This window comes from Aquarana catesbeiana, linkage group LG11 (genome assembly GCF_042186555.1).
Source record: "Aquarana catesbeiana isolate 2022-GZ linkage group LG11, ASM4218655v1, whole genome shotgun sequence".
Classification (NCBI taxonomy): Eukaryota; Metazoa; Chordata; class Amphibia; order Anura; family Ranidae; genus Aquarana; species Aquarana catesbeiana.
In genome coordinates, this window is record NC_133334.1 from 21,191,207 (window position 1) to 21,218,022 (window position 26,816).

The 26,816-nt window shown below is 43.2% G+C and overlaps 1 protein-coding gene across 2 annotated transcripts in view; it reads left to right on the forward strand.

Annotated features, from left to right (window-relative positions):
* The window catches only part of E2F8 (E2F transcription factor 8), a 38,929-nt gene extending 16,969 nt beyond the window's left edge, over positions 1-21,960 (forward strand). For both annotated transcript variants that reach the window (XM_073604044.1, XM_073604043.1), the window contains exons 4-13: positions 2,692-2,848; positions 4,668-4,958; positions 5,981-6,142; positions 8,023-8,160; positions 9,151-9,348; positions 10,987-11,062; positions 13,647-14,034; positions 15,125-15,242; positions 16,611-16,918; positions 18,543-21,960. In XM_073604044.1, coding sequence (XP_073460145.1) covers positions 2,692-2,848; positions 4,668-4,958; positions 5,981-6,142; positions 8,023-8,160; positions 9,151-9,348; positions 10,987-11,062; positions 13,647-14,034; positions 15,125-15,242; positions 16,611-16,918; positions 18,543-18,710 — 2,004 coding nt within the window. In that variant the 3' untranslated portion in view covers positions 18,711-21,960. The remainder of the gene's footprint in view (positions 1-2,691; positions 2,849-4,667; positions 4,959-5,980; positions 6,143-8,022; positions 8,161-9,150; positions 9,349-10,986; positions 11,063-13,646; positions 14,035-15,124; positions 15,243-16,610; positions 16,919-18,542) is intronic.
* The last annotated feature ends 4,856 nt before the right edge of the window (positions 21,961-26,816 follow it).

Consider the following 26,816-nt stretch of genomic DNA (forward strand, 5'->3'; position numbering starts at 1 on the left):
ACTTTCGGTCAAGTACTCGCCGATTTTTCTTTTGTGGTGCGATTTTGAGCCTATAGAAAATGAATGGGCTCAAATCACACTGCAAACAATCGCATGTGATTTGAACATGAATGCAGTACACTAGGGTTGATACCACTTTTTTAAAACCGAGTACAAGTATCGATTCCCCCCCCCCCCCCCCAAGTACTCGCCGATACCAATTACCTATACTTTTGTCATATGACAGTGGCACTAATATACAGCACTGATGACGCATGGACTGTGTCAGTATTTTATTTTTTTTCTTCTTTTACACCATGCTTTCTTTTTTTTTTGGGGGGGGGGGCAGGGTGTCAGTGTGGTTTTTTTTGTTTGTGTTTTTTTTTTTTTATTTATTTTTACAATTTAACCTTTTTTTTTTCAATATTTTATTTATTACAATTCCCTTTTTTTTATTTATTTTTTTTTTTTATTAGCCCTGTTGGTGGGTGGCTTTTGGTGAGATATTAGTTGTCTTAACAGACTCCTGACATCTCCCTTTTTGAGACAGGGAAAGGGACTGGGGATAGAGATTCCCCATTCCCTTTCTCTGCAGCCTCAGCTGCACTTCAAGATGAATGGAGAGGAGACAGAGGCTCCTCTTCATTCATAAACTGAAGCAACATAAACACAGTTTACGATGCTCAGTGACAGTTATGAATGAACAGAGTCGGTGATCATTGACTCTGTGCATTTGGTAAAGGAAGGAGCTGGTAAATGACATATATTTACCGGCTCCTTCCTCCGCTCTCCATCCTGACAGATCGAGGACGGAGGGGGTGGAGGAGCACGGAGGGGGACTGGAGGAGGATATGGGGGACAGTCAGGGGTGATTGGTGCGGCGCTGGGGAGGAGTTACAATCACCGATCTCTCTGTATAATTTCAATAAAGATGCTGAAAGCCGCGGAAGTGAGAGAAGGAGAAGCGGCTGTCACCTGCTTTATTGAGATCCTGTATAGGGGGATCGTGCTTGTAACTCCCTCCCACCGCCGCACCGATCATCCCCCTGACTGTCCAGGCATCGGCGCATTTGCCCAAGTACAAGTACTCGGGCAAATGCTTGGTATTGTCACTGATACCGATACTAGTCTCGGTTTCGGGACAACCCTACAGTACACACCCCTGAACCCTGTACCCATTATGAGGGGTTGCCACCACCCAATGCTTCCTGATGATGCATTGGTATGCGAAACATGTTGAGACATAGTGACGCGATTGGCATGTGAGTTCCAGACACCTGGTGATTTTGAACAGCTGAGAGTGCGCACATGCCGGTGGCCGTTACAGTGACTCCTAAGGAGTAACAGATTGCTGGATGTACTTAGTGTCGGTCTGAGGGCACGTTTAAATGTGAGTGGGCAATTTTTATTTTTTATGGATTTTATATACTTTATAAATAAACATGTTGCTCTATGATGGTACCCCTTCTTTTATTTTGAGAGAGAGATATATCCCTGGATGATTTGAAGGGGTTGTAAACCTTTGTAGTTTTTCACTTCTATGCATGGAGGTGAAAAACCTCTTGTAGTTCACCAGCCCCTCAAAGCCCCCCTTTTACTTACCTGAGCCCAATCGTTCCTGCACCGGGGTCGAGCACACCCGCTCCAGCCGGTGTCTTGGGTCCTGATTGGATAGATTGATAGCAGCGCAGCTATTGGCTCCTGCTGCTGTCAATCAAATCCAAGGAACCGGGGGCGGAGCCGAGTCCTGCTGTCTGTGTCAATGAATGCCGCAGCAGGGCACGGGAGCGTGCCCGCACAGGTTCCCCGAAACAGAGCGCTTCTCTGACGGGGCGCTCGAGAAGAGGCGGAGCCAGGAGTGCCGCTGATGGACCCCAGAAGAGGAGGATCAGGGCCAACTGTGCAAAACCAACTGCACAGAGGAGGTAAGTATAACATAATTGTGTTCGTTTTTTTTAAAAAAAAGAAAAAAACGTTTACATATCCTTTAAAGAGCAAGGGGCTTTTGAGCAAACCAAACTAACCAAAACATCCCTGATTGGATGGAACGCTCTGTATTGAAGGGTATCTGGTGAGTGAGCAGAGATAGTGGTGAAGGATTTACTCGCGGTGGTGTGGAATAGAATCTGAAGCACTGAGGAATATTTGCGGACTTATTGATTTATATTTGGTTATACTTGGGGACTACATGTATATTCTATAATTTTGTATATTTTTTTTTAATACATATTCATTTTTTTTTTTTTTTTTTTTTTTTTGCACATACGTTGTTGTTTGAGCGCAGCTATTCATTATTTGTATTGTAAAAAGGTATCTGTACTTGGTATCGGCAAGTACTTGACCAAAAGTATTGGTACTCAAACAAAATCCGGATAAATATAGGCTTACCTGTAGGTAAACCATAAAAAGAAAAAATACCGCACTAGATAATGTGTATGAAGCAGCAACTAAAAACCATATAATATCTCCATGGTAAAAAAGTCCAGTAAATAAATAAAGTTGCGCTTAAAAAAAGTGATAATGTGAAAATTTCATACAATAAATATTGAATGCACTCCCTATATAGTGAACTACTTTTACCTGTAGGTAACAGTGAAAAAAAAAGACTTTACTACCACTTTAAACCTTGCAAGTTTCCCAGAGTTGGGCTTTTAAGCATCTTTTGTGTTGTGTTACACGTACATCTAACCAAACCAATTCTTTACTTTCCAGGAGCAGTTTTCTGGAGACGAACTTGAAAAAACACTACCGAGCCGCAAAGAAAAAAGCTTGGGGTTGTTATGCCAAAAATTTCTTGCACGGTACCCCGATTACCCCAATCCGGCCGTCAATAACAGCATATGTTTAGATGAAGTTGCAGGAGAGCTGAGTAAGTATTCTTGACACATTGTACATTTTCATTTCCTGTTTTTTTTTTTTTTTTTTTTTTTTTGATTCTGTATGCATTAACGAAAAAGAACATTGCATTTTAAGATGGCGAAGGTTCATGCTGCTCTGCTGTGGATGAATATTTAACATATACATGGTGTACAGTAGATGATAGATCTATAATGGGGGGGGGAGGAGTGAATGAAGGTGTCATGGTGGGAGTGGAAGCGCTGATGCTTGTTTGCTCCCTGATCACACATTCCTGGTGTGACATTCCACACTCTTCACACAGACGTGATACAGGCAGGGTGGTAATCTCATAGTGTATAGCTAGATGGCGCTGTTGTTTCATATTGGCTTTAAAAAATCTGACGTGTATACTTACTTTGGATACATCCAGTGTTCTGTTCTGGGCATTGGCTGCCCGTCCATGAAGGGCGCACGGGAGCCGGCCCCCCTATCAATCGACACCCTCCCCATCCATACATCCGGCCCCTAGCGGGGGTGTTTTGTTTTGTTTTGTTTTTTTTTAGCACCCGATTAGAGCCAGAGGCTCTAATAGGCTTCAAAATAGGGTGGGCTCGGGTCACAGAGAATGCAAACGGAGCCCACCTTGGTGTGTTACAATAGTGAATATTCATTTGCTGTTGTAACACTGATCCTCCTCCCGGCCAATCAGGAAGCTGGTTTTAAAACCTGTCACCCGATTGGCTAAAAGAACAGGCGATCCTATTGGACACCTAGGAGGAGAGGAAGAGCTGCACGCTGAAAGCTGCCGTGATGGAGGAGAGGACACGCAGCCGCTACCCTCCTAGATGGAGTAAATCTTCAAAGAACAATTGGGTGGCCCATAAAAGTCGCACATCTAGGTGTCCTGGAGTGGTGAGTAGAGCGGTAACCTCAGCCTGGACTCCAACCAGGCCACGCTCCCAACGCATTTCACTCCACCCACGGGGCTTGGTCATGGCTAAGCTCCGGGGGCGGAGTGAATCGCGTTGGGAGCGTGGCCTGGTTGGAGTCCAGGCTGAGGTTACCGCTCTACTCACCACTCCAGGACACCTAGACGTGCGACTTTTAGGGGCCACCCCATTGTTCTTTGAAGCCTTACAGGAGCCAGGGCGGGTTCCATCCCCTGTCGGCACTCTAGCAGCGGCTGCTGAAGCATTGATTGATTACATACCCCTTACCACCGAGCCTGAGCGGCGCACACACACACACACATTTCCTAAGTCATAGATGGGGTAAGTGCCGGACCAACCAGCAGATGGGGTGGGAGGTGTTTGACGCCCCCCCCCAAAAAAAAAAACACCAGTCGCCACTGGATCTGGGGTTATCCAAAAGAGTATAGGCATGAAACTCCAAATCATTTTTATGGATATTAAAACCGGATTCTCTGCATTTATTGAACCTGAAATCAAACTGGAGAAATGGACTTGACGTTGTCAGACGACAGACTATTTGTTTATGGCATTTTTATAGCCATACACTTTGGAGTCCATGGTGTGTGTGGGAGGAAACTGGAGTGCCCGCCCAGAGGAAACTATGCAAGAAGAGGGAGAACATGCAGCCAAGAAATGAGGTGGGCTCTGTCTGACTTTCTGCAGCTTCTAATGCACATTGTGCGAAGCTCACAGTGTGCAGTGAAATTGGAGTAGGCCATTTCAGTCCAGGAGAGGAGCCGGCACAACTGGGTAACACCTAAAGGGAAGGCCGGAGTTCAGATTTAAAGCAGAGAGCTTTTTAAACACACTCATTATACTTGTCTAGAGGTTTCCTCACTGGCATAATAATTTCATGTATTGATTTGTGTCTTCCCACAGGTGTTGAGCGCAGACGAATTTACGATATCGTTAACGTCCTGGAAAGCTTGCATATGGTTAGCCGTCTCGCCAAGAACAAGTACATCTGGCATGGCCGCCATAAGCTCAAGGAAACCTTTGAGGCGTTGCGACAGGTTGGGGAGGAGTGCAAATACGCCGACCAGATCCTCCATCTGAAGAAGCGAGAGCAGGAGGAGCCGGAGTCTCTGGAGGAAGCCCCGATTCCCAAATCCTGGGTGAAGCAGACGGAGATCAGCTTCGTGGAGCTGCCGGGACTGGAGTTCAGAGCCGGTAAAATCTCACTTCTTTTAGCAGATCACGGGTGCAATCTCAAGCTCCTGCAGACTCAGTGTAGCTGTCTGGCTGTACATCATGATCCTGATGGGAAGTGTCAATGTACTACCCAGAGTGCTCAGCGGCGCCCTGGTAGCTCATTGAGGACTACAAGCCTTCAGCTGCAATGGCTGACGGTAGTTGTAGTTCTCCCATTTACAGAACTTTGTGAATAAATGATGTGGGCGGAGCCCCGCACAGCTGTGGTGTGTTTTTTTTTTTTTTTTTTAAATTGTGACAGTGGGTGTGGGGAGAAGATCCCTGGCTGTAACAACCATGACGGGGGGGGCGGTGTGTGTGTAACATTAACATGTTGCATCCTAAATATGGTTGTTCCATGTTCCTAAAGGTGAACTTATCCTTGTAAATGAAAATTAACAGCCCAGCACTTATTAAAAGCAGCAATATTTGCTTTCAGTACAATTCTCTCACCTTCAGGTGGCGCTACTCTTCCGGGTTAAATGATGGCCAACGTCATTCACCACTCTTCCATGAGCCCAGGCTGTCACAGACCTTCCCCCTGGGCCCAGAGTATTCATGAGATCTCTGACGCCCTTTGGGAATTACAGGAGGAATCGGAGGGTCCCTTCTTGTCTGTACACCATCTAAAACTAGCATTCACCTTCCAGAGGGCTCCTTGGTGAGCCGTATGTGACTTTTAAAATCATTTTTAGGGGTTATGGTGAAAAAAAATACCTCCTGTAATACGTTCTTACACAAGCAGTAAGGGGAATGTGACGGTTTCACGTTTAATTGGCTATAGGCTGGGTTTAAGCTGTATAATGAGGAATAAAATATAAGAACTTCCAGATTGATCTGATATATTTTTTTTAAATGTTTATAATTTGAGTGTGTGTGTGTGTGTGTGTGTGTGTACATATATAATTTTATATATATATATATATATATATATATATATATATATATATATATTATGTGTAAACTATTATTATATAATTTTTTTCCATTTGTCCACACAGCATCAGTGAACAGCAGGAAGGAGAAGTCTTTACGGGTGATGAGCCAGAAATTTGTCATGCTCTTCCTGGTGTCCAAACCACAGATTGTGAGCCTGGAAATTGCTGCCAAAATTCTGATTGGAGAAGATCAGATTGATGATTTGGATAAAAGCAAATTCAAAAGTAAGCTAGTGTTTGTTTATTAACTATTCCAAAAGTCTATTACTTTATCTGATGAACAAGCAAATCAGCTGTGAAGGCAGAATTTGAACTTTCCTTGTGATTTTTACCTGATAGCATGTCAATTAAATAAGAGGAGTATTTAGGAGCACTGATAAGGGGGGGGGGGGGGGGATATATATAATATAATAATAATTATATATAATTTATGGTGTGGTTTTTTTTTTTTTTTTTTTTTTTTTCTTAAACTCTGAGTTTTCTGTTATGCTTTGCAAGTATTTTAGCTGTCGAAAGATCTCTGGTTTGGGATTTGAACATAAAATAAACAGGCTGCATGGGATCTGGTCCTAGACGCTTCGTGAACAGGCTGCATGGGATCTGTTTCTAGACACCTCGTGAACAGGCTGCATGGGATCTGATCCTAGACGCCTCATGAACAGGCTGCATGAGATCCGATCCTAGACGTCTCGTGAACAGGCTGCATGAGATCCGATCCTAGACGTCTCGTGAACAGGCTGCATGGGATCTGATCCCTAGACGCCTCGTGAACAGGCTGCATGAGATCTGATCCTAGACGCCTCGTGAACAGGCTGCATGGGATCTGATCCCTAGACGCCTCGTGAACAGGCTGCATGGGATCTGATCCTAGACGCCTCGTGAACAGGCTGCATGGGATCTGATCCTAGACGCCTCGTGAACAGGCTGCATGGGATCTGATCCTAGACGCCTCGTGAACAGGCTGCATGGGATCTGATCCTAGACGCCTCGTGAACAGGCTGCATGGGATCTGATCCTAGACGCCTCGTGAACAGGCTGCATGGGATCTGATCCTAGACGCCTCGTGAACAGGCTGCATGGGATCTGATCCTAGACGCCTCGTGAACAGGCTGCATGGGATCTGATCCTAGACGCCTCGTGAACAGGCTGCATGGGATCTGATCCTAGACGCCTCGTGAACAGGCTGCATGGGATCTGATCCTAGACGCCTCGTGAACAGGCTGCATGGGATCTGATCCTAGACGCCTCGTGCACAGGCTGCATGGGATCTGATCCTAGACGCCTCGTGAACAGGCTGCATGGGATCTGATCCTAGACGCCTCGTGAACAGGCTGCATGGGATCTGATCCTAGACGCCTCGTGAACAGGCTGCATGGGATCTGATCCTAGACGCCTCGTGAACAGGCTGCATGGGATCTGATCCTAGACGCCTCGTGAACAGGCTGCATGGGATCTGATCCTAGACGCCTCGTGAACAGGCTGCATGGGATCTGATCCTAGACGCCTCGTGAACAGGCTGCATGGGATCTGATCCTAGACGCCTCGTGAACAGGCTGCATGGGATCTGATCCTAGACGCCTCGTGAACAGGCTGCATGGGATCTGATCCTAGACGCCTCGTGAACAGGCTGCATGGGATCTGATCCTAGACGCCTCGTGAACAGGCTGCATGGGATCTGATCCTAGACGCCTCGTGAACAGGCTGCATGGGATCTGATCCTAGACGCCTCGTGAACAGGCTGCATGGGATCTGATCCTAGACGCCTCGTGAACAGGCTGCATGGGATCTGATCCTAGACGCCTCGTGAACAGGCTGCATGGGATCTGATCCTAGACGCCTCGTGAACAGGCTGCATGGGATTTGATCCTAGACGCCTCGTGAACAGGCTGCATGGGATTTGATCCTAGACGCCTCGTGAACAGGCTGCATGGGATCTGATCCTAGACGCCTCGTGAACAGGCTGCATGGGATCTGATCCTAGACGCCTCGTGAACAGGCTGCATGGGATCTGATCCTAGACGCCTCGTGAACAGGCTGCATGGGATCTGATCTTGGACATATAATGAGTATATTCAGCTTATTTGTATTTTGTCACTTTTTTGCAGCAAAAATCCGGCGATTATATGACATAGCCAACGTCCTGAGCAGTCTGGGCCTCATAAAGAAAGTCCATGTGACGGAGGAGAGGGGGCGGAAACCAGCGTTCCAGTGGACGGGGCCGGACGCTTGTACCGGACAGCAAGGTGAGGTCATGCAACCGTCTATCTGGGCACTTTAAAGTGTGTGTAACCCCAAGATGTATATTTGGTGTCATTGCCCTACTGTATACAGTTTTAACAAACAAATCATTTTTTTGTGACTCTCTTGCTTCCCTGGAGATCCTGCCAGTAATAGAACTAGAGAGGGCTGACAACTCTACGCCACAGCTTTGCAGCTGGCAGCAAGGTTGCCATCCTGCCATGTGTGGTCCTTCATTTGACCATTTGGGGTTCCTGTCTGATAAACCCGCTGTCTACCTGAAAGACAGATCAGGAAATTAGCAGAAATCTCTCTCTGAGCAGTCACTGAAAAAAGGGCCCCTGTTGGAAGATTTCCCCTTACTACCTGTTCAGTGACTATAAAAGTTTAGATTTCCCATTAGCTTTTACTGATTTCCCTATACAGCTAATAAATTAAATTATAACTAAAGGCAAATCCCCCCCCCCCTTTTTTTTTTTTTTTTGTATTTATTTATTGCTGTCTGTGCCCCCGTCGGGAAGATTCACCCTCCCTATTTGTCCTGTGTACCATTAAAAAAATTATAATTCTTCCTTTCTCTATCCACAAGAAAAAAAAAAAAAAAAAAATATATATATATATATATATATATATATATATATATATATATATATAGCCCAAAAATGACAGTTGACTAGCAGATTTGACCAAACCCAAGCTCAGAACTAGTGGTTGCCCTCTACCTTTTAAGCCCTGAAGAAAAGGGAGGCCCTTGAGCCCCCGAAAGGCATTGGTTGTTCCATGTTGTTGTTTGCAATCCAATACTAATATTACGTTTTTTGACTATTTGGCAGTCTTAGTCATTAGACTATACATCAGGGGTCTCATTTTAATAAATAGATGCACTTTACTATGTTGCGGAGTTCCTCAGCACTCTCATTATGTAGCTAGTTTGTTTGCTGACTCATATTTCTCCTTCTTCTTTCCTTTTTTTTTTTTTTTTTTTTTTCTCTCAGAGTCCTCTCCTGGCCACATGTTACCCAGCTCTGTAGCACTGGATCTGAGATCTCCTAAGGAGAATTGCGCCAAGAATCTCTTTTCCTCCCGTGGAAAGCAGAGCTTTACCCGCCACCAGTCTTTAATCAAACTGGCCAGGAGTATAGAAAACGACCGGCGGAAGATCAACTCTGCGCCCAGCAGTCCTGTAAAGAGCGGTGTGTACTTTTTTTGTTTAATTTTTTTTTTTATCGTCCTTCAATGTCATATTCTCAGGTCTGCGTTAGATTGGCACCTTTTTGTACCCGTATGCCTTCGCCGCAGCGACCGCAGCCGGAAGTTTGGCCCGCATCCTCCTCCTCCCACTGTTGGCCCATTCACAAAGCGCAGCGCGCTTCACGCATGCGCAGTAGGACACTGGCTGTGAAGCCGCAATGCCGGTTTCCCTTGGCTCAGATGGTGGTGGCAGCAGCACCTGAGAGCCGATTGAAAAATCGGCTCGGGTGAAGACCGCTGGATTTGTGGACAGGTTAGTGTCCTTTATATTAAAAGTCAGCAGCTAAAGTATTTGTACAGTACAGTAATACCTTGGTTTGCGAGTAACGCGGTATAAGTGTGCTTTACAAGACGAGCAACCTTTTTTTTTTTTTTTTTTTTTTTACATTTTTGACTTGATATACAAGCAGTAGTAGTTAATGTTTTTTAAAAAAAAAAAAAATTTCACTCACAATGTTAAGGAGTCTGGTGTTGATCCAATGTAAATCCGCTGGTGCACAATGTACTGTATGTGGCCAGAGGTCTGAGGGCGCTGATGGCTCCCAGCTGGGTGGGGCGGGTGTAACACGCGTTCGGAGCACCTGGAAGTGTCCAATAGTTTCTGAGTGTCTCCGAGTTCTCCGAGAAGTGGTGGGAGCCACCAGCGCCCTCGGACCTCTGGCCACATATAGTACTGTATACTGTACACCAGCGCTTTACATGAATCAATATCAGACTCCTTAACAATTTGAGTGTAATTCATTTTAATATATATTTTTATTTTTTTTTACATTAAAACTTTTTTTTTTTTTTTTTTTTTTCACCACAGAGGTGTACTGTACAGTATTCCTACCATTGATATGAGCTACAGTACTGTATTTTAAAGTGCAGGTTAATTTTATTTTTATTTATTTATTTTTTTAAGTACACTTTTTATACTGTATTTTGTATAGCCGTAATAATTATATGAATAAATGGTTGTGGATTGAGTTACCATTGTTTCTTATGGGAAAATTTGCTTTGATATACGAGTGCTTTTGATTACAAGCACGTTTCTGGAACAAATTATGCTCGCAATCCAAGGTATTACTGTATTTGTAGCTGCTGACTTTTTTTTTTTTTATTTTTTTTTTTTTTTCTGAAGGAGCCTGGAGCTCCTCCTTTTTTAAAGTGGTATGTACATCTTAATAATGACCTTCTAGTTACTCTTTATTTATTTATTTTTTTTTTTTGGTCTGGTAAACCAAACCATTTAAAGCATTTGGTTGTATTTTGCAAATAACCTATACATCCTTCCAGAAATCCAGTGAGCTCATCAGTTCGGCTACATTCGCAAGGGGTGATTTGGCAATTGCGGCAGCAGGAATCTTCGTCCAGCAGCAATCACTGCAGAATGGCTGCAGCCGCTGGTGGATTGTCACTATAGTGAATGGGCTCAATGGCTGCAGATTTCCACTCTCAGAAAATTCCTTCTGCTATTTGCACTGGGCCAAATCACCCGTGAGAATGTAGCCTCACACTGTTGCCAATTCACGTGTAATGTATGTTCAAGTAATAAGCGTAAATTTTTTATTTTTTTTTTTTTTCTTTCTCCTTAACAGATTCCAGTGACCTCTCCATCCCCAGCAAGATGGCTCAACTTGCAGCAATCTGTAAAGAGCAGCTTGATCAGACAAAGTAAGTTGTGTTGTTTTTTTTTGTTTTGTTTTTTTCTCTTTGTTTTTGTTTTTTTGCTGCCAGGTTTTTTGTGATTGTGCTTGGCTACCAAACTCCTAAAAGTTAGTGTCAAAATTTTTACTGTTGTGGTAATGTGGTAATTTGAATGTTGTTGTCACTATGTTTGTTTTACTGCTGCTTCCACGCTGAAACATGACTTATTTAACCACTTGCCGACCGCGCTATAGCCAAATGATGGCTACAGCACGGCTGGTCAGTTCTGGGAGGTCGTCGTATGACTTCCTCCTGAGATCATGTCAGCTGTGGCACACTCTCCCGGACTCTGCTAATCACAGGTTGAAGTAAAGAGCCAATAAGCGACTCTTTACCACGTGATCAGCTGTGTCCAATCACAGCTGATCACGATGTAAACAGATGGCAGTTATCTGCATTCCTTTCCTCACGCTGACAGCATGAGTTAGAGAAGTGAGCTGATAACCGGTTTGTGTTGAAGGGACATGTACACTGATAATCAGGGACGGATTATCAGTGCAGTGCCCATCGGGGCATCCTCCTCAGTGCAGCCTCATCACTGCCCGTCAGTGGCCACCTATCAAAGCCCATCACTGCAGCCTCATCAGCGTACATCAGTGAAGGAGAAAATTACCTGTTTGCAAAATTTTATAACAAACTATGAAAGGTTTTTTTTTTGGGGGGGGGGGTTCAAAAGTTTTTTGTTTTTATTTTTTTTTCCCCCCTGTATTTGGCAAAAAAAAAAAATGTGATTAAATATGACCAAAAAGAACACTCTATGTAAAAAAAAAAAAAAACATAAACATGATAAATTCTGTAGGTGTACAGTGTTGCATGTCCGCGCAATTGTCATTTAAAATGTGACAGCACTGAAAGGTTAAAGTGTCCGGTAGGCAAGTGGTTAATGGCAACAGTTTGCGCAGTTTGAGTAGCCGCTTTTGGACGGGGAAGTTAAGAGGGGATTTAAACATGGGGGCAGCCGTGACATTTCTGGTACAGACTGATCCCGGCGTCTTACACGAGACCGGGATGTAATCCAAGGGACAGCTGCTTTGTCTGTCTCAGAAGGGGTTCGCCCTGCATATCACTTTTCATATCCAATAGTAAGAGATTCCAGTTAAATAATTGTGTGCTTGATTTTGTTTTGTCCCCCCCAATCTTCATGTGGTGTTTTTGAGCCATGTGTTTTTTTATGACAATAGGGGACCAGGAACCCCCCTCCCTGTTAGGGCTCATTCACTCTTGCTTTGGGTCTTCAGAGAGCATTTGAGATGGTGAGGAGGCAATGCCTACTGGAACACCGCACTAGCGTCCTGCAACCATGTACATTGCTCCCAGCTGCGCGGTGCGTGCAGAGTGGCCCCATTCACTTGCCAAAAGCAACAGCGGGTTAAATGCTTGCTGCAGTCCTGTGTACATTGCTTTTGCAGCTAAAGGGGGAGTGATTTGGGGGTGGGGGGTGGTAAACACAACTCGACTGCTGGGTTTTACCGTCCCTCAGCTGCTAGGGAAAGCGCTTACAATTATAGCACCCTGATGTTTTGGCAGGGTTGCTCTTCAATTTACCTGCCAGGTATAGTTGCCTTTTCCAATTGATAGGAGATCAATTGATTCCACCCTAATTCTGGAGTTGCTGCACTTCTCTCTTCTGTCACTAGATGGCCGGGTATCTGGTGGCATTAGATAAGATAAGGGCAATGCAAGTACAGATTAGGAATAGATGGGGTATCTCAGCAAATAGGCAGGGATTTTCTTGGGTCCCTTGGCCTGCTGGGAGAACCTATTTATTTGGTTGGAGTCAGGTGAACTGGGTTCTGTGTCACCTGGACGGCTGTCTGGGTGGTAGTGTGTTGTGCTGCTGGGGGGGGGGGGTGAGTCCATATTCTGCACTGGAGGGGGGGAGTGGGGGTGAGTCCATATTCTGCACTGGAGGGGGGGGGGGGGGGAGTCCATATTCTGCACTGGAGGGGGGGGGGGGGGGGGGAGTCCATATTCTGCACTGGAGGCATTTCAGTGTAAGGCTCCTTTCACACTGGGGCGGTGGCAGTAAAACAGCGCTATTTTTAGCGCTGTTTTACCGTCCTTTTTGCGGCTGTATTCGGCCGCTAGCGGTGCGGTTTTAACCCCCGCTGGCAGACGAAAAAGGGTTAAACCCGCTCGTACAGCGCGGCTATAGCCACGGTATTACCGCGGTATAGCCGCGCTGTCCCAGTGATTTCAATGGGCAGGATTGGTGAACACACAGCTCCTTCACCGCTCCACAGATGCGGCTCGCAGGACTTTTTTTACCATCCTGCCAGCGCACCGCTTCAGTGTGAAAGCCCTCGGGCTTTCACACTGAACAAACAGCGGAGGCTGTTTAGGGGCGGTTTGCAGGCGGTATTTTTAGCGCAATAACGCCTGCAAACCGCCCCAGTGTGAAAGGGGCCTTAGTGATAGAAAGATGAGGCAGAGGAAACTGAGGAGGGGGGGGGGGGGTAGGAATAGCCCGCTCTCAACCCTCAGTCCTATTTGCTTTTCCATATGCTATATGTATTTTTAACTGTATTGTCTTCCTTTTCTTAAATTACAGGGATGTTAAAAAGATGAAAATGAAGATGTCAAGAGGGAACGCCAAGGTCGTTGTAAAGCCTCAGAATGCACCATTGCAGTCGGCCAGTCCTCTTTTTTACCAGGCTCTGCCCCTCGTCCAGCCTCACGTCAGCTCCCCGACCTCCTACGCTGTCTATCTGCAGCACCCTAACGGTATTCAGGGACATGCTGTCCTGTCTGCTCAGAATCTCATGGCTGAAGCCGCTCAGGGTGACAAGAATTCACTGGAAGATGACAAGAAGATACTCGTATCTGGCCGGCCAGCTGAGAGCGATCCTCCGCACGAGAAGTGTTCCCGGAAACTTCCGGAACATGACAATGGTGCTTCCAAAAAGATTAAAGCTTCAGGACAGGAGGATTTGGCGGAGGTTTGTTACTTGCCAGTTTTTAATTTTGTACAGATCTGTCTGTAGATGGGTGAAGTGAATAACCTGGATAAGATAATTTAAAGTTCGCCTTTGCAAAAAAAAATAATAATAATAGCACATCTTTTTGCAGGTAAAAAAAATTAGCATCTTTCTTTATTTTATTTTATTTTTTTAATGTTTTCTTTCTTTTTACTAGGAGCCTGCAAAGCATTCCGCCCGCAATCAGACTCCTGCAGACTGTCTTGTGTAAGCTGTCTGCCCATACCTCCGTACGGGCAAGCAGTTACACAATGACAGGAAGAAACCATGAACTACCTAGAGCGCTCAACAGCGGCGTGGTAGTTCATTGAAAACTACAAGCGCACAGCCGCAAAGGCTATCAGTACTTGTAGTTCTCCCATTCACAGAACTCTGTGAATTTAATAATGCAGTCAGGCGGGTGGTGCCCCTAATGGGCGCATATTTATGTATTATTATTTTTTTTTTTTTTAAGTTGTGACCGTGTATTTGGGGAGAAGATCCCCCGGCTCGCTGTCACTAGTGGCGGCGGGTCTGGGAGCAGCTGCAGCAATGGGGACATGTAACATGTTCCCAAAGGTGAACTTATTTTTTTTTTTTTTGCTCAAATGTTCCTGGTCACTCCAAGGCACACCCCAACCCCAAACGACCGCCAGTCCTTGTCATTAGAAGCAGCACTTTTGTGACCTAGATCTTCAGGCCTCCAACATCCTTGCTATAGTCTAGTTCCCTGCTCCAAAGCTTCAGGTTGCACTGCGATTTGCAGGTTTCATCCTCATCACCTCCCCTCATGGTAGAGCCCAACATGACTTTAGTCTCGCTTGCCAAACTTTATTGTAATAAATGGAAAAGACACACCACCTGTCCTCATACCCTGACTCGTTTTCACAACCTGCAGGCTACCTCCAGGTACTTATCTAGAACTCAATTGCAATTGATCAATGCGTGTGCATGCAAAATGATTGATTTGAGTATACAGATATCCATTAATTTTATTGGTGGTGGATACGAGCAGCAAGCCCTGCTGAGGATAAGTACTTAACCCTGTGACTATTTTTCATTGTTTCTACAGAGATTGTACCCTTCCGGGTATCTGATCCCCTTGCAATTGGCACAGATCGGCAATGAGTCTGGGAAAGATCACACAATTACCTGTACTGATCAGAAGATATTCACTTCTCCTGTCACAGGTAGGAAAACCATAACTTAGCTGCCCCTGATAACTGTAAGTTGGTCTTTGGGTATCTTCCTCGTTTTTAGCATTTCTGGCCGTGGCCTTCTTAAGTAAGGGCAAATGATTTATGTAGAATTAATTTCCTGGAATCCATCTGTCCTCAGCTCAAGTATGCATACAGGAGGGTGTGCTTAGCTGAGAGAACCTCTCCTCCCCTCCTGAAGACTCCTGGGATGCATAACATTTGCCTAGGCAGGAAACCAGGAAGTAACTGAAGACACGTAGAATTTTACTAATGCTAGCAGCAGAAGGATTAGACATAATCCATGTTGATTGGGAGAGTGAATTTCCGCTTGAAGCTATGCAAGCTAACCAAATGCAATAAAATCCTGGGATTTGTTCTCTGCAGCCTAAAACGCCTAAACCCTGATGAAGTTGGGTTTCTCAATCCCCTGAAACCTGTTGGCTTTGATATCATTTTGGGATGTGACGTCACCACCTCAGGCTCCATTGAGCATTGTCGGAGTTCAGAGTCCATACCTACACATGTGCAGAAGAGAAAAAGTCCATTGTGCCCATAGACTAATGAAGTACTGTATCTTCTGGCTACCGACAATGCTTAAAGTGTTACTAAACCCCGTACTCTGCAGTCACTATATCTGATTACCCACAGTACACAGAACATGGAAATGCAATTATTTTAGTAAATATAAACTGCTAAATACCTTTTTCTCATTGGCAGTATATAGCAGTCTTGTGACTTCTATTCGTGTCTGGTTTAAAGCTTGTAGGAGGAGTTTTCATTCTCCCCTGATTGTCCTATGAGGATGCAGGACCCCTGACCCTCTGTTTGGACAGTGCTGATTGGCCTTGTGCTGATTTCATTCACTCTCCCAAGAAAAAAAAGAAAAAAACAGCATGTGCAGCTTGTCCCCAAGGCTCTGTACTATCAGGCGATGGATTGGGGACAGTGGGAGAAGGGGAGGATCAGAGAAGATAGGGTTAAACAGTCTTTTTACACAATGCAGAGGATTAACCCCCTTAGTTTTCACAGTGAGTATAACAAGCATGCTTTACTGCATCTACAGACTGATTTTACTGTTGTGGGTTTAGTAACACTTTAAGGGGAGAGCCATAGCAGTTAAGTGGCGTTGTCAGCCCAGTACTGGAAACCAGCTTATAATCTGAGAAATGGGTCCGATCTCAATTTATTTTTTTTATTTTTTACAATATTGTAAAATGATAAAAATGGACATATTAAGATATTGAGTATATTATGGAAACCTTGCAAAAGACTTTTTGAATTTTGCCTAGAGAGAAATTTTAATACGGATTATACTAATACATTTCTTTTTTTTTTTTTTTTTTTTTTACCTTTTTCCAGGTATCATCCCACTGAAGTTCATGTTGTCACCAGGCTCAATGGCTCCCCTGCCTGTTCTGGGCCAGGCTGCACCTCCTGTGACTTCTTCCGCTTCTTCTTGCCCGAGTTCCAGTTCGGGGATACTGAACTTCGCCCTGCACAACAAGGACCTGATATCGCCTCCTTGTGGTAGCTCGCAGCCGGTCACCATCTCACCACGGAACAGGAAACCCCTGGAGGAGCTGCAGGCGGCCCAAATGTTAAACTTTAAACACCTTTCCCCCATCCCATATCACGGACAGCCCTTCCATCTCTTTGCTGTACCACAGGTAAACCTATAGTGCAAAGTACAAACCTTTTTTAAAGTAGAACTCTGCACCCAAAAAATTTATATATAATCTCCACACACCCCTGTTAAAATGTCAGTTTTCTGTGATGTAAAAAAATTAGGCAAAGATAAATCATTTCATAACTCTGTTCACCTTTTTAGGCCTGATTCACACCTGTGCATTTTTAGTGCATTTTGCAGATTTCTACTACAGTCTATTTAACATGGTTTCCTATGGAACACGTTCTGTAATGCAAAAAGCACTAAAAATGCGTAGGTGTGAATCAGGCCTTAATGTGACCTAAAGTCTGTACAACTCGGTTAAAAAACAAACTGAAATCTTTTTGGGGTGGGGGAGTAAAAATGAACTAAAATAATGTGGTTGCATAAGTGTGCACACCCTCTTATAACTGGGGATGTAGCGGTGTTCAGTATTTTAAGCAAACAAGATATTTGGGGGGGCACACCCTAAAAGATGCATTAAAGATGGTGCAGCCATAAGACCATACGACAAAACAACAATTTATGGCTGAATTCAGACCAAAAGACGCACACCGCTTTTGTGCAAATCGCACCGGACCCGCTGCGGAGATAGGTGAACCGGCTCCATAGCGAGGCGGTCAAAATCTCCTGCTATTGCGGAATTGGATGCGTCAGCACCTCAGGCTCCACTACGCGTTGTCAGAGCTCAGAGACCTTGAATGCCTGAAGGCTCTTGAAAATAGTACTGAGGCATGCATTGCAGACCGATAATGGGCAGTGGGAGGGGCCAGCAGGGTGCTGTACATGGCTTCCTGAACACATCACTGGCCCCTCCCACTGCCCATGATCCGTCTGCAATGCATGGAGAAACAGGGAGACCCAGTGATGTCACTGGGCTTAAAATAGGGGAATGATGAAAATGGAAAGTTTTAATTTAATAATTTTAAATAGCATATTTGAGTGAAGAGAGAGAGGAACCAGGGTAGGCAAAAAAAAAATAATAAGCAGATCAAACCTCTTTCACCACTTTCCATCCGCGCTATAGCCGAATGACTGCTACAGAGCGGCCGGCTAGTCCTGGGACGCCATCCTATGACGGTGTCCCGTGATCGCGCAGGGTTCAGTGGTAGCATTGTTGTCCGGAGGAGGTAAAGAGCCAATCTGCGGCTTTTTACCACATGATCAGCTGTGGCCAATCACAGCTGATCACGAATGTAAATAGAAGCTGCTTATTGGCGCTCCTTTCCTCGTGCTTAGAAGATAGTCGACAACCGGTTTCTCTAAAAAAGGGACATGTACACTGATTATCAGTCTAGTCTCAACAGTGCCCGCCAGTGCTGCCAATCTGTGCCGCCTCATCAGTGAAGAAGAAAAATTACCTGTTTGCAAATTTTTATAACAAACTATGAAAAACTTGTGGTTTTTTTTTTTTCCTGGTATTCATTTATTTATCAAAAAAAAAAAAAAAACAGTGGTGATTAAATACCACCAAAAGAAAGCTCTATGTGTGTGGAAAAAAAATGATAAACATTTTATATGCATGTTGCATGACTGCGCTGATAGCTGAAAATTGACCTGGGCAGAAAGGGGGTAAAAGTGCCCAGTAGGCAAGTGCTTAAATGTATTTTCTTGTCTTTCTACAGGCGGGGGTTCCCCTCACTCCTAAAGGATCTCAACCACTGAAGGACAACTTCTTCCGCACCCCAGGGGGTGTGACCTCTTCACCGATCATGTCCTCTACTCCTAACGGAGGATCTCAGGGACCCGTTTATGTATCGCAAAGAAAACTTGATGTGGGTGGAGATGATTAGCCTTTTGACCTGTCCCTTTGTTTTGTTTTTTACTGTCTTGGGGCTCATTGCCTAAATCTGTAGGATGCTCACATCCAAAAGTCACGTGAAACTCTCTCAGGAACAGCTTGAGAAACAAATCAGCAGGACAATTTTTTTTTTTTTTAGGAGCCTCTGCCATTGGCTGTTGGAGTTCTATAACAGCCTTACAGGTCCTCTTGGCCCAGTCTAGGGAGCTGTGAATTATTTCTTGACTTGAAGTGGAATCACTATTAGTAGCAAAGCCCACACCATTTCTATGTGCATACACAATTTTACTACGTTTGTGCCAATTTTCATACTTTTTTTTTTATTCTTTATTTAAGCATTTGAAATTCATTTTCTTTAACGTTTTAATGCCTGCCTATGATTTTTAAGGGGAAGCGACTGGGTGAGCATGGGTTAAGCTATGACATACGGGTTTCACCTTGCCTTCAATTTGACCAGCTATTCTCAAGCAGGATTCCTCTAGGCAAACTTCAGCCCTTCAGCTGTTGCTGAACTATAAATTCCATGAGATGTTTCAAGACTCTTGACAGCCACAAGCATGACCTGCAAAAGCATGATAGCAATTGTAGTCCCACAACAGCTGGAAAGCCAAAGTACCTACCCCTGGTCTACAGGTTGGTAGGGGGGGTTCATTAGCTGATGGTGATTGGACTCACATTTGATGGTGCCTGCAAAGTTCCAAAGCCTACACCACTTTGCAACTTTCCAACAGCATGACAATGGAGATGGCTCTCTGTAAAATTCTTCCAACTAATCAGGGCATTTCTCGCACTCACCCCCCCAAATGAAATTGGTTAAGCCCTGGAAATTATTTAAAGGTTTCCACTGGGGTAAAAAATGCGATAGAGGCAGTATCAGATGTTGTAAAAGTCTTCTTTGGCCTTCTCCGCGTGAGCATTAGAAGACATCCTCAAAACCTCTACGGTTGATATGCATTTAATGACTGCTTGCTGGAAGAGCATAACTTGGCCATAGAGTATACGTGCGCGACTAATTTCCATTCACCGCTTTTGGAAAGAGATCACATTTTTATTACATTTTATAAAAGCTCCTGCCAAGGGCTTGGCCAGAAGATGGTTAGATGGGAAAAAAATAAGTTATTACACCTTTGCAAAGATTTGCTACTCTTATGTCCTGGTTCTAGGTTCTCCAACGCCATTTTGAAAGGAACTTGGGAGATCAGAAGATTAGAAAAGTAACTAAAAGACATGTTGATGTTAAGATCAGAATATATACTGTAGTTATACTGTATATATTCAGATCAGCTGAGACTATAAATGGAATATAACCCTGACCAATCTTGGAGCAGCTCTAAAGGTCCTGGACCATGGCTTCCACCACCATGTTAGTGTGGAACCTGGAGATCAGAGTATTAGAAAAGTAACCAAAAGACGTGTTGATGTTAAGATCAGTATATATAGATGTATATATTCGGATCAGCTGAGACTATAAATAGAAAATAACCCTGACCAATCTTGGAGCTGTTCTAAAGGTCCTGGACCATGGCCTCCTCCACCTTATTAGTGTGGGACCCAAGATTAGAAAAGTAACCAAAAAACATGCTGATATTAAGATCAGTATGTATATAGTAAATTTATATATTCTATTATATTTAGATCAGCTTAGACTATAAATAGAAGATACCCCTGACCATCCTTGGAGTGGTTCTAAAGGTCCTGGACCACAGCCTCCACCACTGTGTTAGTGTGGGACCTGGAGATCAGAAGATTAGAAAAGCATCTTTCTATAAATTTAATTTATATATAAAATAAGATCAGCAGTTTGTCTTTAATAGTACAGGGGTCTCCAAACTTTCTAAACAAAGGACCAGTTTACTGTCCTTTTTAAGACTTTAGGAGCGCTGGACTGTGGCCATTGGGAGTAGAAATGGTCCCAACGTTGGTGGAGGGGGGGGGTATGCCCCCATCCCATCGGGATGAATTGTGCCACATCGTTGATGTAATTTGCAAAAATTGCGCCCCATCGTTGGTGCTATTGGGATGAATTGCGCCCCATCGTTGGTGCCATTGGGTTGAACTCTGCTCCATTGTTGGTATCGGTGGATGAAATGGTGCCCCAAGGGCCAGATAAAAGCAAGCAAAGGGCCACATCTGGCCACCACTAATAGAACATAACTTGGTCCAAAAATGCTTGGGCAGTGATGACCTTTGATGGCTGGCCTTGATTTTTCAGCCACCAAAATACAGTATACAGCTGGTCTCCCCACCACATAACCATAGCTTGGAATATACAAGTGTGCATTCACTTGTTTTGATTGATGGTGGTTGGGCATTTCCACCACCTCCTACTGCCATTTCAATATTTAAGGCTACCTTAATATAGGGTAGGCCATATCTTCTAAATTTATATACCCTATTACACCCCCAAACCCAAGATTATTAGTATTATTTTTAATGCAGTGTTCTTAAAGAGAACCTGTAGGTTTGTTTTTTGTTTTGTGTGTCCTTTTTTTTTTTTTTTTTTTTTTATTTTTTTTTTTTTTTTGTTTGTTTGTTTTTTTAAGATATACTTGTTAATGTAAATGATCCTAACCATACTGTTTTTATAAACCTTATTTCTGTTTAAAGTTTGTAAATATATAAGGGGATGGCCATATTTGCTTCCTGCTAAATAGTGCCGGATGGTGAGTGTTGTTTTACTAGCGCAAGTCTTTTGGCACAGAATAAATAATAACCGACTCTATGTGGCCAACAGGTCTTATCTCGGCAGTGGTGCTGACTGTGCTGCTTGATCTACAAGCAGCCACTAGAGGGAGTATCTGCAGATATTTGTGAATTACAGTCATCAAAGATGTTACAGCTAGCTTGCAAAAAATGTGAAAAACTCGCCAAACCTTCATTCTAGTAAAGGTTTAATTTATTACTTTAGCTGAGCCTCAAATGCACTAAAGTTTTTTTCCTCTTCTTAAATCCACAATCTTTTCTCTCTAAAGCATTAGTAGAACAAATCTATGTATTTATCTAAGGAGTCCCTTTTTCTTTTTTTTTTTTTTCTCATAAGAAATACACATTGTTTATTGCGCACACGAATTGTAATGTTCAATCCTATCTGCACAGTGTATTAGGAATTTGCACATTGAACATACTGTGATAAATATGGCTGCCATACTGGGGGAGGGTTTAACTCTTGTTTTGTGCAAAGAATACAATTTTTTTTTCTGTACAGCCTGTATCAAACTTAAATGAAATGATGGCAAGAAAACTCGTTATTTATATAAAAATTGGAATTAATTGAAAATATTTTTTGTCCAAAATAAAATTCTTTTGTCTATTTTACAATTTTTCTGTTTTGTATTCCTTTTCTGTTCTGCAGGTTACGGTGGTTAGATGGTTACTTTTGAATTGGTGAGGCATTGGTCACATTGCTCTCCCCAGAGAATTACAAAGTCGTGATGTGCTGACCAATCAGTAGCTTGGTTGAGGAAGAATTTGCGCTGTAAGGAGAGCTGCTGCAGCGCTTTAGCACTGGGACAGCTCTCCATCATCGACTGCCCTAAGGGGCGGCGCGGGGAGCGATTCATTGCATCACACTGCTCCCCCCTTTTTTTTTTTTTGTTTGTATAAGTTTTATTTGAAGTGTACAAAACATACACTTCACTGCAATGTCGCTGGTGTGATGTGCTGCATTGCCTGTCATTGAAGTGCAATTCGGGGCGATGCGCTGCGATAAAATGCAGCATGTCTGTATTTTATCACAGCATGCTGCAGTGCTAGGCTGCGTTTCCCGGGTGAATGAGGACACACAGGAAACTATTTCCTGTGTGTCCCATGCAGTTAAACATTTGTCACCGCACATAGTGTGAATTGGCCTTAAATTGTTTCTGAAAGACAATTATTTACTTATTTTTTTTATTTAGAAGTTCTCTACTTAAATAGCTGCTACTCATGGCATTGTGCTCCAGTTCATATATCCCATCAGCGGCTTGCTGATCTAAATCAGGACTTCTAGACTCATGGTGCCCAATCTGCGGCCATTTGGTATATGACGTGTGGCCCTCGGACCTCAGCAGTCTGTAGAGGGAACATTGATTAGGGTAATAGCATTGATCTCTAATAGCCTCATGTAACATGTTCCCAGCTTCGTATTGTCTTCGGCAGCATCTCCCCACCAACAATGTATCCTGTCCTCACTCTCTGACCCTCATTTCCTCTATTAGCTCTGCAGTCTCTGACAGTCCTCCAGTTACATGCATTGAACACTCCCTTTGGCGATTGTCAGGGGCCACATTTGAGGCCCCCTTTGGCTCTAAAGTTGACAACCACTGTTCTAGACCAATGGGTCATAGCCCCAGGCCCTGCTGTTGAAAGGTTGCAGGGGTTTGACCCCAGCCTGTTTATTGACCCAATCATGGGCATTCATCCCATCTTGGACCTCCAAGGCCCTGAATGTTAAGCCCCAAAAATTCTGGATGGAATTGGCCATATCAAGCTGCAATACTCTACTTCAATCATGAGCAGTCCCCTGCAGTACATCCATGCGCCACTAGATGTCCTGGGTTGAATTGCACCCAACATTACTGAACCCAGAAGATTGAGGACAATACTGGGAGTGCAAGCATCATTAGACTGTCTCATTTACTTATGTGTACATATGTAGAGTGCTCCCCGCTGTGTTTTTTTTCCTTTTTATTTTTTATTTAATTTTTAGTAGTAATTACTTAAATTGTATATTCGCTTATGCAGTTAAACCTTGAGAAAACCCCACTGTGTGTGTGTGTTGTGTTCCTATTCACACAGTATACTTAAATAGCATATATATATATATATATATATATATATATATATATATATATATATATATAATAATAAAAAATTCTTATATATAAATTTCTTACTGTCTAGAGGTTTCTAAGGAGGTGTCATGGCTAATTCTAAGAATTTCTGGTCAGTCTCAGTGACTTTGTCCCCACACAGGCCAAGCTGTCCCTCACTTTCTAAATTTTTAACCCTTTGTTAGGACAGACAGGGTTAAAAAAAATCTAGTTTACAACTGATAATGAACTTCAAACACAGTACAGGCAGGATACATTATGTTAACATTACTCTACATTCCCCCCTAAACATTACAAAGAGCATGTTAGGATTTTTAAGCACGTAAAAGGTACTTGAAAAGGTTTTTTTACTTTTTTATTCATTTATTTTTTGATGCTATGTTAATAAGAACATGTAAGAAATATAAAGTAGGTGTTCTTCCAATTTGGCAGCAAAAGTGGAAGTAGACTTTAAAGTATAACTAAAGGCAAAAATTTTTTTTTTTTTTTTTTTTACTTTTGGATAAAGTGCAGAGAGATTAGAATACCTGTCAGTATTTATTACTGTCTGTGCCCCCCGTTAGGGGAGATTCTCCCTCACTATTTGTCCTGCTTACCAGTATCATTGAAAGTCAAAATAAAAAGGTCCCAAGTTATTTGGGTTGTCTTTAGAAAAGTAATAGAGGGGAAATCTTCCAATAGGGACACTAGTTCAGGTGACCGGGGGGTCCCCAAGAAATTCCCTTTAATTTGCAGGCATTTCTTCTCACTTCCTATTTAGCTATGGGATAGGTAGTGGAGGGAAATCTCCACAATGGGACACAGATGGCCAAAAAAACAAAAAAAAAACAATACAAGTTATAACCCTCCCTAAAATGAAAAAAAAAAAAAAAAAAAAGTTTTGCCTATAGTTCTACTTTAAGGTTGCAAAAGAAATATAAGAAGACACTCGTGCAAAGGAATATAATATGTGGTGCTTGGATCGCTGCTGCTCTCCATGGTATATATCCATATACACCATACAATAAAAATTGGTTTTAAAAGAGCTTCACTTACCCTTACAAATCCAATGAATTCCCCAACTAAAATAAATACCAAATGCAATGTGTATCCATTGTGAAATAAGGGGGGGGGATCCCGTATAATTAATGTGCCTGAGCAAAAAATTGTTTTACAGCAGTGCACAAAGTCCATCATCATCAATTCATCAGGTGACTGTCGCTACCTAATGATGTCCTGGTTATGACGAAACCTGTAGGAGTGAGGACTGCTGGCACCACATCACATCCATGATTTGGAGCACACCAGAGTGGCAGTGCTGTATATTGCTATTGACAGATCATCCTCCGTGCCAAGATGGGGCACTATTTCAGTGCATTTGATTTTTATGGGCTTATTGGTTTTAAATACTGTAAATAGGAGATGATATTATGAAGACATTGCCTGATTCTTGTTTCAGCATTTTTCTCTTTTCTGTTCCCTTTTTTGATTGTTTCTTTTTTTGCAGCCTGTGAGTTAATAGCTCCTCTCCTTTCTTCAGAGGTATACATATTGTATTGCAAAGTATGCATGGAAGGATAAGGATCAGACACCAATCAATTAGTTTTTGTCTGATATTTATACAGTGCAGTTAGTGTGTATTTGTAAGAATTCTTCTCTTCAAGGACCCTCGGAGAGTCTTTGGCAATCAGCACTGGGAGGATGGTGTGGGCAGAAGAGTGTCACCTACAAAGGAATGTGCCTCGCTGTTGCAGAGATAAGCGCCCATTTTCACACTGTGTGTCATGTGCTCCATGATGTCATATTTCATCACCGCATCACAGCCGGCTACGTATGTCTGGATACTGATGTCTGATAACATAAACTGTCCAAAGAGGTTTCCAGGAAAAAAAAAAAAAAAAACTCCCATTCTTATCCAATAGAGAGCTGTTGGAAAATATAATCTCTACTATACCACCTTTATTAAGATGCCCTTTGCATATGAGGTTGTCTGGGGGCAGTATGCCTATGAGGGATACGTGCCGTATTCTTCTCACTGACCACCAATGTAGGGGGCATTCTTCCCACTGACACCATATAAAAGACTTTTACCCTCTGCTCACCAATGTAAGGGGAATTCCTCCCATTGACCACCAACGTAAGGAGCATTTTTCCCACTGACAGCCAATGTAGGGGAAATTCTTCCCACTGACCCCCAATGAAAGAAGCCTTCGTCTGATCACCAAGATAAGGAACATTCTTCCCACTGACTACCAATGTAAGGAGCATTCTTCCTACTGACCACAAATATAAGGGACATTCTTCCCACTGATCACCAATAAAAGGCTTCTTTTATTGGGGGTCAGTGGGAAGAATGCCCCCTATGTTTTTGGTCAGTGGTAAGAATGCCCCTTACATTTATGTTGGTCAGTGAGAAGAATGTTCCTTACATTGGTGATCAGTGAGAAGAATGTTCCTTACATTGGTGATCAGTGGGAAGAATGTTCCTTACATTGGTGATCAGTGAGAAGAATGTCCCTTACATTGGTGATCAGTGGGAAGAATGTTCCTTACATTGGTGATCAGTGAGAAGAATGTCCCTTACATTGGTGATCAGTGAGAAGAATGTTCCTTACATTGGTGATCAGTGAGAAGAATGTTCCTTACATTGGTGATCAGTGAGAAGAATGCTCCTTACATTGGAGATCAGTGGGAAGAATGTTCCTTACATTGGTGATCAGTGAGAAGAATGTTCCTTACATTGGTGGTCAGTGAGAAGAATGTTCCTTACGTTGGTGGTCAGTGAGAAGAATGTTCCTTACGTTGGTGGTCAGTGAGAAGAATGTTCCTTACGTTGGTGGTCAGTGAGAAGAATGTTCCTTACATTGGTGATCAGTGAGAAGAATGTTCCTTACATTGGTGATCAGTGAGAAGAATGTTCCTTACCGTATTTTTCCGTGTATAAGACGCCCCCATGTATAAGACGCCCCCCACTTTTCCAACCCAAAATTAAGAAATCAATATTTTAAACAGGTAAAACAGAACACAGTTTTATTTAGTAATTACCGCAGGTAAAGTTTACATACCAGTATATTATGCAGCATATCACTTTATTCAGCCTCTGTTGCATCAATGTTCTCTTCTTCATCACTAGTGCCAGACAGAATTTCTTCAGCTTCTTGTGCATCACTGCTGTCTTCTGAGTCACTGTCTATATATGTGAGATCATCCTCAGTTCCGTTCTTTTCATTGCTGATTCCACATTTCTTGAAGGACTTCACAATCACCTCTTGTTTGACGCCATACCATGAGTTAAGGACCCAATTGCA